This window comes from Ptiloglossa arizonensis, chromosome 7 (genome assembly GCF_051014685.1).
Source record: "Ptiloglossa arizonensis isolate GNS036 chromosome 7, iyPtiAriz1_principal, whole genome shotgun sequence".
Lineage (NCBI taxonomy): Eukaryota > Metazoa > Arthropoda > Insecta > Hymenoptera > Colletidae > Ptiloglossa > Ptiloglossa arizonensis.
In genome coordinates, this window is record NC_135054.1 from 24,151,138 (window position 1) to 24,163,151 (window position 12,014).

The 12,014-nt window shown below is 47.7% G+C and overlaps 2 protein-coding genes across 3 annotated transcripts in view; one reads left to right on the forward strand and one right to left on the reverse strand.

Annotated features, from left to right (window-relative positions):
• The window catches only part of Spf45 (splicing factor 45), a 166,472-nt gene that overhangs the window by 26,897 nt on the left and 127,561 nt on the right, over window positions 1-12,014 (forward strand). The window lies entirely within an intron of this gene.
• LOC143149263 (uncharacterized) lies at window positions 6,459-11,478 on the reverse strand. The gene is made up of 4 exons (XM_076316476.1): window positions 11,362-11,478; window positions 9,184-9,281; window positions 8,886-9,089; window positions 6,459-7,041 (listed from the first exon to the last, which is right to left on the reverse strand). Exons 1-4 carry the CDS (start codon window positions 11,457-11,459, stop codon window positions 6,536-6,538), a joined length of 906 nt encoding a protein of 301 aa, XP_076172591.1. The 5' UTR covers window positions 11,460-11,478; the 3' UTR covers window positions 6,459-6,535.

Sequence of the window (12,014 nt, forward strand, 5' to 3'; positions counted from 1 at the left end):
AATGGGTGATTTCGAGAACAAAAGTCTGACTTCGAAACGACGATTATCCGATCCGGTTACCCTTTTTTAATAGACGAAAGGTGATACCCGATTTGGCGGAAGCGCATTCGAATCGGAACACTTTCATGCATCGCGGCTATAACCTATACAACTTACGAACTCGTGGCATCAACTCTCAAAATTGAACAGCCGTGGATACAGCGATTAGATCTTCGCGAGGTAATTCTCGCGGTAACGCAATCGTCGAGTGCCATTTCGAAACATCTCGTATGTAAATATTAACATCGTCGACGTTCAACGAGTTATCCTCTCGTGTCTAATCTAATCTGAAGACCGTTTCTGCATTTTAGAATCGCTGAACCTGTTCGCGATTAGTTTTCGCTCCGGTACGTATCGGATGTTTCGAAGCACGCGCCGGTTAAAAGCGGAAGGAATTTTTCGTCCGTGGCTACTCTCAAAAATCAGTAGCTGATTTGTTACACAGTTATTAATTTGTTCGATAACGCGATTAATCGTTCTTTGTACTCTAATCGATGTCAAAGCGTTGAGATACGAAACGCAACGGCAGTATTTTTTTCTTAAGTGGCACGAGTAGGAACGTTCAAGAGTTTGTTGTACCAGATATTCGCAAACTCGGTTACGCAATAATTCTTATCGGTGTTACGTCGAATAAAATAATGTTTTCATTGGCCGCGAACGGACTCGCATCACTTTCGAACGTTCACCGAATCGTTTATCGGAATACCGAGAAGTTTCGGTTGCAAAGAACGACGATGGAATTCGACTTCGGATTTGGTGGCGACTGGAAGAGAACGAGCGACGGTGGCGTAGAATCGATATCAATTAGGATGCTTCTTCCGGTCACGTGTCGTCGCACCCCCGTATAATGTTGGCACGTGTCGTACCGTGACTTTTAAAAAAAACCTTGATAAAGAGGGAACGTCGTTTCCGGTTCCGATGCCAATCCACGAACAATGGTGCCTACTCTGCGTTTCAACTGGATCACACGACCCCAAGGGTTATCAGAAGTGGAAGGCAACCTTGCTGGTTTATCCCGAATCCGTTCGCATAATTATCGACTTCCTCTACTGTCGCCGCTGCTTCGAACTCGCAGGTTGCGCTCGCGAATAACTGGACGTTCTTTTTAAACGTTCGAGAGAATCCTCTTCTTAACGTTTCTTTCTCTTTTTTTTTGCGTAGAAATTGCACCCTTCGTCGATTTAAATTTTCGTTCGTTCTCTCTCGTCGAGTTGGTAAAACTCGCGACGCGTGTTCCGAAACGTTCGAGGATAACGTATGCAAGGGCCAGAGGGTTAAAAGAGTCCGCGCAAACATCTCGTAGATTACACGAAATTTCCACCCCACGGAAACCAGCCAATAAAACACCCCCGGAACACGGGTGTCGTCCACTCACCCTCTCCGCTCTGACCCGTAACTGCATTGTCGAACTTTTTTCGTTTTTTTTTCTCCGTCCCTTTCTCTCGGGCTTTGTCGCCGTTGTCCGTCCACGGTCTCCTTTTCCCTCGCGCTTTCTACTTTTCTCCTCCGTGTTTTTTTTTTTTTCCTCGGTTCTCGAAGTGCGCGTACACCCCCTCGATTACATTCGGAAATATTAGGGGACGTCCCGCCGTTCGACGAACTATCAATTTATTTTCTTTCATTGATTGGTACCGCGCGACGTTCTCGGCCCCTTGGCCTTTCTCTCGTTTCTGCGCGGTGTCTTCTGCTTTGTCCTTGGAGAGATACGGTTACTTCGCGTAGGTACGTACCGAACGTGGATCCTTTTGTGCCTCGAGATGCTGACTGGACGAGACGAGAACAGCTCCGCCATTTTACCTATTGCGAACAAATTTCCGTAGGAATTAGGTTCCTCCGCGTAGGAATCAGATTGGGCCGAATTATCGGATCGAGTTGCCCACGTGTACTGTCGGGACAAGAATCGAGGTTGAATCTCGTCCGTACTCGTTCTCCAGGAACGAGTAGCCGTTGGAGGTCTCTCTTTCCGGTCGAGTGGTTCCACGCGGTCGTTTTTCGCATTTCGAGGGCTCGATGGACCGACCGGAACGTCCGTCGAGGAAGCACTTCCTTACTCGCGCGGCGGATCGGCGAGAGTCTGGCCGAAACTCGACGGACTATGTCGAAATCTCTATAGATTACGGCTGGTCGTATAAATCACGAGCTGGTTCGCCGGCGGGCTGAATGTTATCTCGCGCTTCCGGTTCGGCGCACCGAGTTTCCGCGCGCGCACACGGCCGCGGAATATTCCTCCTGGGGTGGTTTCGTTTTGTACAAGGAGCCGAGCACAAAGCATATGCTGCCCGCTGTCCACTCCATTTACCTCGCTACGTCATCGCTCTCGTTACGGTGGCCACGGGGAAGATAACTGCCGCGAAAGGGATCGAGCCACGGGGACCAAGATCTGCCGAATTCCCCGGCGAAAAACCGAGGACGGTCCCTGGTCACTCGGCTCTGTTGCTCGTGGATCGATTCTCGACTCGACGGGGAGGGGAATTTTAACGAAGAAGGAGAAACCTTTCGAAAAAAACGGGGCACACGACTCGAGGAACAAGTAATCGATCGCAACGCTCGAACCAGCGCGATACTCTCGAAACGATATCTCCGTTAAAGCCGAGTCCAAATTCTCTTAGTTTACCATCTACCGATTTTATTACGTTCCGCAATCTGTGCCCCTTGAACGTAATCCCGGATTAACTTTTAAATCGGCGAGTATTTTTCTTTCCTCGTTGCTCCGCGTTCAATTACTTTTCTTCTCTTTTTTTCCCCCTTTATTTCCACGGACTCTGTAGCCGCGTGACAATTTATTTCTTTCTTTTCGTAACGTAAGCGACGATAGTAAAATCTAGAAACCGTTGGACGCGTTAGAGCGAAACGTAACATTCAGCAGCGATCGCGATAATTCGACAAATAATTCAGATACGTAATCGTTGATTGATTAATGTTTTGGTAAAGTACAAAAATGCCACGAGCATATATCCCAGCGCGCGATACGCGGCCACGTAATGCGCAATCTGGTTAATCTGATCGATAGTCGATAATTTCGATCGCGAGCGATTAAAAGGAATTCGCGATAAGGAAGCTCGCGTAAATACGTACGACGGTGTATTTTGTCCCCGTGAACACAATCACTTGGTCGGACATGAATCACGCAAACCTTGTTGTTTAATGTCTAATGTACACGTTGTAACTCGCGGTCACCGGTAGCGATCCTCTTAGACACGGTTCGAGCAATTAGATTCATTCATCGGCAATCGTTTCTCAGATGCTCGCGATATTATTACTATTCGTTAATTATTTTCTTTTCTTTTCCATTGATAAGAAACGACGGTACGCGATATAATATATCGTTTGGTAGATAGCGAGTCATCCCCCGTGCGCATGATCGATTACCGTGCTAAAAATAAATTAGTACAATCTGTAATGTATATTGGTATTGATTTCGGGGTAAAAGTAGGGGGAAAAAAATCGAAGATGTTAATGGTTCAACGATGGTATTACAGTCGAGTCGAAGTTAACGGATCGCTCGAGGTTGTTACCGATAAAGGGTGGGGGTAGCTGAAGGATACAACGAGGGTAACCCTTCGGTGCGCTCGCTCGAACTCGATCCGAGTGTAGATCGTTGCAAGAGCCTCTGCCCGTTAATTTCTTTGGACGCGAGTTAACAATCTTATCTCTTCCGAGAATCTCCTGGGAAAAGTGCAATTTAATTTTTGTAAACAAAACATTTTTACCAGTTGCGCACTTACGTTCACGAGGGGATAGAACTTTTGTTACAACTTGATCGTTTCGAGTTAAAAATTCTAGTGCTCGGTCGTGATACAATTTTCCGTTCGCGTTGCACACTCGCGGATAGAAAATGATTGCGTCTGCCCTTGCATCGTCCTTCCCTGTTCCAACGTCGATCTTAACCGATGTAATTAAATTCTCGTGCGTAAGTACGCGTTGCGAAATGAAAAGTTTTCGAAGAGAAGTCGCAACGTGCTCCCCATCGAAACTCGATAGGACGCCCTCAGGAAATCTAAACCGGTAACAAGATGGCTGCTCGGAAACGGAAACCGGAAGCTTGTCACTCAAGCTACACTGGCTTCCGGCGTGTCCCGAAAAAGGGAAGCGTTATGAAACGCTCGAGGAGAGAAATAAAAAGGGACGAAGGGCGCAGAGAGGAGCCGCACTGTCTCCAGTCTATATTGTTTAATCGCATTACGCGCAAATGCGGACAAGTAACTGTTTTTTTTTTAACTTTCCAACGTTTCGAAACGGAACTGCGATGCTTCCAATCGAAAGCATCAGTTTCGGATATTTTTGTAAATTTTACCATCGGTGTGTTGAAATTGTACTCGATCGGATGTGCTCGGAGAAAGGGGGAGAAAGAAGACTCTTTTACTCGCTTAAGGTTCGATTTTATTAAATATGTATCTGATATATTAGACTACTATGTATTATACACAATGTACATATATACAATCAATCGATGTAATTACACGCTACCTGTTCAAAGGCGGTAAACTGGGATTCTTTTATCGACTGTTCGAGTGCGGTCACACCCCCGATTCACCCTCTATACAATTACAATGTAATACCTGCTGCGTTTGCCCCGTTTGCCGGACAAATGTACCAAAACAAGAATAATCGTTCGTTTCGCGGAACTTTGGAACGCAATTGCGGTGAAAGTCGTTCGATTTACATTCGTAGCCCTTAAAGGTGGAGGAAAGACTGGCCGTTCTCTATTTTCCATACAATTCTCGAACGAACGGAAACGTATTTAAACACATCGCGAGCGTCGCAGGATAATACAATTTTCTTCGAAAGGAACGTACAACGAAATGGCTTCGAATGCATTCTCGATCGCGTCCGAGATTACGGTCGCATCGAAGTTTCTCGGCAACGCTCGTAATTCGAGGCGCGAAGGGTGAACTTTATTTTCCCATTTTAAGTCCGATATTATTTTTTACTTCGCACGAAGAGAAATTGTTCTTTATCGTATTATCTCGTTATCGCGATTAGATTGATAGAAAGCGAGGTGTTCGAGTTACATAAGCGACGAACAATCTTCGCGATTTTTTTTTCTTTCCTTTTTTCTTGCGGAGAACATTCGATGGCTGAAGCTCCGCGTACAAGTACGCCGTGAACGCGAATTATTTTTAGCGTTTTTCTCTAATATCGATATCAAATTTTTGGCGACATCCTTCGTTACTCGACCTCTTGCTTCGTTCGCGAAACAGAAGGGGCTCGAATTTTACGGATCTAGCCAATAACGAGGGTAAACGTTTCCGGTCCTCGAATTTCGAAGGTGAAATCAAAAATGGTTTTTACGATAGCTAAAAAATTGTAATTTCAATCCCCTTCCGTCGCACGATCGAAGAAATCGTCGAAAATTTCTCATCGATACAATCTATCCCGATGTATCGAACAACAAACGATTCCTTAACCTCGTATTTGCTTAATATCGTTAAGTACGAACGCGACATTTCGAAACACACGCTAACACCAACTAATTTCCACGCTACACGTGACGAGACCTTTTGTACAAAGAACAAAGAGAAACGAAACAACCTCCCGAACAATGAATTCACCTAACGATTCTACGTATCTCTCATTTACTTATCTATTTATTTGCGCTAGATCACTTTCTCATCGCGACGCAACGTCCACTCGTCGCGATTTATCTTTGGTTTCGCGCGAAATCGCGCAGCTTCCTCGTTCCTCCGCGTCGACTACCACCCAAGTCCTCGCGCGAACGAAGAGATACCACGCGACTCGGAATTACTCTCTAATCACCGTCAGTTCCTTCCAACGACACTTTTTCGAAACGGAAAAGCTTCGAGAAATCGCTCGTTCGTTGCGACAACCGTGGATGATCGATCGTCGACGAGCAAACATCGAAACTTTCGACCCGCGTTGCGTTCTTTATCAAACGCAACGCGATAGTTCTCGTCCTTCGATTGTCTCTCGATCGTTGTTCAGGACTCTACGTTCACTGTCGTCTACACCAGCGATACGGTCGACGGAACGAGGATTCCCGCTACGAGGAACATCTTTGCCACGATCCGGTGTAAACTTCCGAGACTATCCGTTATTTAGGAAAAGAGTCAATTATCTCGAGAATCTTCTTCCCTCTCGGTAGTATCCAACTGGTATCAGCACCGATTGATGTTTACTCGTCACGGTTCACGATCGTTCCCGATTGTTTGCAAAGTTCGCGGTAGGCTGACTAGGTTAACTTTGGACGTTTTCCTAAGTAGATTCGGTCGAGTTTGGTCGTCTCGGGTAGATCCTGTGCGATCTCTCTCGAGGCACTCGCCGGTTGGTAAACCTGATCACAATCCTCTCGTTTCACTCACCGGGTCGTACACAAACTTTCTACCGAAATTGTTGGTGGTTCGATGCTCGAGGATCGTCGAGCAACCAACAACGTATCCACTGTTCGATCGCGAATCCCCGTGCCGAAAAGTTGTAGCACTCCGCGTAGCTCGCACCTAGATAGCTCTGTATCGGGGACGATATCGTTCACAGAGTTTTACCACCAATAGGGTTTCTGCATGTACGGTGGCATCGGGACCTGGCCAGCGCTGGGATACGCGGACGGTTCCATCAGTTTCGACTGACAGGGCTTTCCGTCTTTGATCAGCAACGGAACAGCGACTCTTCTCGGTGAGCATCCGCTCCCGCTGGCCTCCACCCTCTCGGTGGCCGCCCTCTTCGTCTTGTACCTGTGGTTCTGGAACCAGATCTTGACCTGCGTGGGCGTAAGTCGTATTATCGATGCCAGATGTTCCCTCTCCGGCGCGCTCAGGTATCTCTGTTGACGGAAACGTCTCTCGAGCTCGAAGGTCTGCGCCTTGGAGAACAACACCCGTCGTTTCCGCTTCTTGTGCTCGGTCTCGTGGGGCTGGGTGTCGCTCGTCTGCTGCTCGTCCTCGAAGTCGGCAGACTCTTCCTCCTTGCACTCGTGACCGTTCTCCTGCTTCGGGGCGAAGGACAGGTCCGAGATCGCCGGGCTGGTCGAATCCGGTTGTTGGAGCACTGCAATTGGTTTAGAACGCCTCGATTATTCGAAAGGTTCCCCGATTTCGTCGCGAGTAGTTTTACGCTCGACGCGGAGAAGGGTTAGATCGCGCGCACGATTCAAGGGACACGGTAGCGGTTAGTGTTCTATCGTCGAAGAGAAACGGAGCGATTTCGAATCACGAATCATCGGAGCAATGGTGATTCTCGGTAAACTAGCCACGCGAATCGAAGATTGGGTAAAAATACCATCGAGTAGCGTTTCTTTCTATCTTGAGGTTTTCCAAAGTCTTCCGGAACCTAATCGCTTCGAGTAATTCGCGTTCCGAACGACGAGCGAGCATTCGCCCACGAGACTCGAGAAATCGATACACGGTTGCATCTGTCTGCAATCAGCGTTAAGAGTTCTCGAAGGGTAGTAAAAAGTGCAGCTGCAGTTCCCTTCGTTTATGTTCATAATGACTCCAGTTTTTAAACGACGCTCGTCCAATTCGTCAAACTGGACACTCGAACGATCATCGCGAACCTCCGTTGCAAAGAGGGTGAACCAGATTTCTCGGATACGTACGAGTTCGATCGAAGCGAAACCGAAAGAAGTAGGCGACGATTCCGCTCGACGCGTACGCGGTTTAATCCAACAATATTTTGATTAGCCTTGCACCAAAGTGGCAAATACCACGGTGGCCGAAAGACACGCTAATTTAATGTACAACGAGGAATCCCTGCCCTAGCGAGCACACAATACGCTTTTGTGAACGATCCCTAAGCTCGCACGGGGAGGGTGTGAAGCAATATAAAGCCTGTTTGATACCGACGCGCCCTGCTGCACCCCATGGGATCGACTGTATCATTTTCATGGGAGATTAGGCTCTACTCGCAGTCGTGATTTCAATTAGACACCCGCCACGGTTATTTTAACGTCTTTCGAGGGAAACGATTCAAAGTTGGTCGATGAAAATTTGATACAACGGTTGAACAATCGTTGCGGAAACATTCCACGTATGTTTAACGCGCGGAGTGGAACGATCGGTGCAACCCCGATGGAAACTCGTCGATAAATCGGAAGGAATTCTCTACCTGTGCGATCGGGCAACCGCGATACGATTCGCGACAATTCACGACACCCTTTTCGCGCGTGAATGGGGACGAGAGACGATCGCTCGGTCCCCGATTTTTCGGTTCCACGGTACACGAATGGTCGAGAAACCGAACGGGGACCCGAACAGAGGAGATAACGAAGAAGCGAAAAGAGCCGATAGGCTACCGGTGAATTTTTTGGGCGTGACGATTCCGATTCATCGAGGGCCTACAGGGCTACACGCATCTGTCCTCGAAAGGACATCTGTCCCCCTGGACGGGCCAATCGCCGAGCAGGACCCACAAGGACCTTTTATACAACCATTAGATCCTGCTTAGCCGACGCGGACCAATTGTAGGGTGTTGAATAAATAAGGGCTTCCGTAGCCCCTTCCGCCATCGACCATATTTGCGCGAATTTCCCCGGCCGCGTGCTTACATCGAGAAGATGAAGAAAAAGAAGAAGAAGTTCTCGGTTCCCGAGAATCGTGTCTTTCGACGATATTGAGAAAGGAATCGAATCGAGTATTCGAACGCAACGATGATTCGAGACGAATGTAAAAATCTTTGAAAATCGATCGTTCGATAAGTCTCGCGCGAAGCTGCAGCTCGATTTTCCGTATCGGCTCCAACGTCGCGTGTATCTATATTTTCAAAGTCTGATTTCATCGTTTTATCAACGCGTTCACGCGTTGTGCAACGAGTCGCGTTGCACAAGTAATATACTTTCTCCGTTTTTACTCGAGGCTTGACACCGATAAAGCGCAAGATATTTTATCGCTCACCGTTGAGTTCTTCCAAAGGCTGAGGCAAGGTAGTTGGTAACGTTGGACCAGCCGGCCATCCCAGTAACCCAGGTGGCGGTGGTGGTAGGGTCCCTCTGTTCAGGTTCGCGTACAACGCGGGTTGCAACATGGCCGTCGTGTGCTCGAAGAACTGTTGATACGCCGACGGAACATCGTTCGCGCTCGGTAGGATCGTGGTACTCCCTGCAACGAGAATTTCGAGCCAAATAATCGTTCGAGTTGCCTCCAATGGTCTTCTCGTCCTTCGTACCGTCGAACGAGATAAATTCTCGTTTACCTTGGACCTCCGTTTCCTCCTGAGACGGCTTGGAGTCGAGCTGCAGGATGTCGTGGATGTGGAAACTCGTCCTGGGCATCTTTATGCTCTCCAATATTCTGCAACAACGAAACGTCGAAAGTTCGATCGAAGAACCAGCAATCGGTGAAGCTATCGGGCGAAACCGAATATATGTGCATTGCTGCGTAAATACGGAGCGACTCGAAAGGGATTTCAAGCATTTGAAAATTGCCGGGGAATTAAATTGCTACGAAACTACGGCCGGAAGGAATTTTTAAAGGAAGTCTCGCAGATTCAATTCGTTCCTCGTCGTTCGGGAATATACTTGCGTTCACCGACGAGAAACGAGGAGAGTATCCGACAAAGTACTCGTTTAATTGCCCTATACACTATTTTATACGTACAACGATTCACTCTTGTACGAAAAAGGGGAAGGGAACCGCGTTCCATCGAAAAACGTAAACAAAGGTTCGGTCGTTCCGTCGCAGAGGAGCTCGCGTCGAAAAGATTTCGCGAGTCGAGAAGTCGCGAGACGGAAAGGTCAGTTTCGAACGAATCGATCCAATTTCCGCGGCGTGACGAGCCTCGACAAGCCAGCCGAGCCTTTAAGACCAGATTAGACGCGTCTTTTTCCTCAAAGGGCAGCCCGCTCGCGGGATACCTGCAGTTTTCCTGCCAAACAACCTGTCCGGGCACAGAAGCGAATTTCTGCCCTCCCAGTTTAAGCCAAACGACCCATTATCGGGACACGTTCGGCCACGTTCCTCGACCAAAGACCTTCCCGGACGTTTCTCGACGTTGAACGACCGCGATACTCGATCTCTTCGGAGATACATCGAAACAAACAAAAACTCGATATTCATCCAGGTGTCAACCCTTTGAGCTCGGTCGCTGTCCGATTTAGTCCACCTCACTGTCTCATCGAACCGAGAAAATCTCCAAACGTTACATCGAAAGGGTATTTAAAATTATTCGCAACTCGATCCGCACTTATCTCTCTTTGTTAAAAATTGCGCAAGATTTTCAAGCGCGTGTTAAATTCTCCGATCGTCCGACGGAAGAAAAGCGAGAAAGTTAACGTCCGAGAAAAAATTGTTCGAAGAACGTTTTCTCTCGAGTAATTAAAGTTTCTCGGGCTTCGTGTACGCGATAACGAAGTTACGAACCGCGGGAAGAATCTTAATGAAAGAAGTTGGGGAAAATTGTTCCGTTTAACGGCTTTCGAGGGACGGAACGAGAGTAGCGGGAATTTTTTAACGAAAGCTCGTTAAAAAGGTTTCACGGGACGCGAAGATCCGTTGTTTCGAGTACCTGTCCGGTGACGATTAATTTTTAAATTGCGGCGTTGAAATCACCGGCGATTCCAACGTGTAATTAAACGAACCTTCGACTTTGAATTCGCGTTGCGTTCGTTTTTGCAAAATACGGTGAAAAGTCGCGCGAACTCTGCTCGACGAAACGACACGCGTTCACGATGTATCGTCAAGGGTATCGATAATCGAGCCAAAAACGCGTCTCGATAAGCCGCGATACATGTCACAGAAGCCACGTGCAAGAATTCGAGGGTCATCGAGATCTCGAGACGATTGCAGACAGGCCGGTGTTATCGATGCCATTATCGAAAGACCCCCAACAACTTTTCCTTTCGTTTTCATCGTATCTCGAATCGATTCCTCCCGTCGTTTTCGATACACATTTTCCGTGGAAAATAACCGTCCACCGACTACGAAACGAAACATACTCCTAGCTACCGAGCAAACGAGGAGAGAAAAAAATATACCCGCAGATTTATTTGGAACGTTATCGAGTGAATTTTATTAACCGGTAAGCTTTCGTTTCGATAACCTTTGCTTGATTCAATTATAGCTATCTTAACAGCGCGTAAATCGTACCGTTGCGTTAAAAACGAAGAAAACAACGAGGAACGCGTACGTTGCAACGCACGTTTCTTCGTTTTCGTTAATTATTTCTTTTCGCAACACTCGAACGAACTTGCGGCTAATCCGTTCCCGATAAATACCACACCGGGCCGGTAATTAATCCGCGAGAGAGTACCGAACTGAAACGCATGCGAAAGCACGGTGTCGAGGGGGGTTGGTCGATAACTCTAGGAGGGGTGGTGGCGCGGTTAAAGAAAGCTTCGTTACACGTGATAGTCGGTTTTGATGATTCGTTTACCTATTATTGAAAGCAAGGTGGCTGTACCAGACGTGATTCAAGAGACTGGTCGGATAGGATAGCAGCGACCACGGCAGAATCTTATTCTTGTCCGCCATTTTGAAAGGGGTTTCGGAGAGGTGTTTAGCGGCGTCGGTACATGTTAGAAAACGTCCTCGTTGATTCGCTCGTTTCGCACCTAGTTGCTCGAAACCGAATATACTTCCTCTTTAATTCTCTCTCTCTCTTTCTATCTTAACCTCTCTGTTAGCCTCTTTCAATCTCCGCTCTCTACATCTCTCTCGTACCTGCTGTCTACTTTTCACTCGTCCACTTTCGTCCACCTTTCTACTCTGTCCGTTGGTGGTCACTTATCGAGGAAAAAAAACACGTTCACTCGGGATACCGAACTCCCGGGGTACGTTTCGAGTTTCGCTACGCGCACATCCCCTTCCGGTCCACGAACAGTTCGTTCGAGTTCATGGTAGAGGCACGCGCGAACAATTCGCGAAACGAAGATTTCGGTCTTTGACGACGACGACGACGACACTCGGACGGTTGTTTAAACGAACGCGACCGATCGAACTTTGCGAACAACCGACACCCGAACCGAGAGCAACCGGAGTCCTTTTCGCAACGGGTGAAGGGCTCTCCTTGTAGTTTTTGAGTGTCCT

What these genes read in the sequence shown, in the direction of transcription:
- LOC143149263 (XM_076316476.1), bottom strand. Translation starts at nt 11,459, where the DNA reads ATGGCGGACAAGAATAAGATTCTGCCGTGGTCGCTGCTATCCTATCCG. An exon ending in CACCTTGCTTTCAATAATAG is followed by an intron (nt 9,282 to 11,361) that starts GTAAACGAATCA and finishes TCGTTGTTGCAG; the next exon opens with AATATTGGAGAGCATAAAGA. An exon ending in GGAGGAAACGGAGGTCCAAG is followed by an intron (nt 9,090 to 9,183) that starts GTAAACGAGAAT and finishes TTCTCGTTGCAG; the next exon opens with GGAGTACCACGATCCTACCG.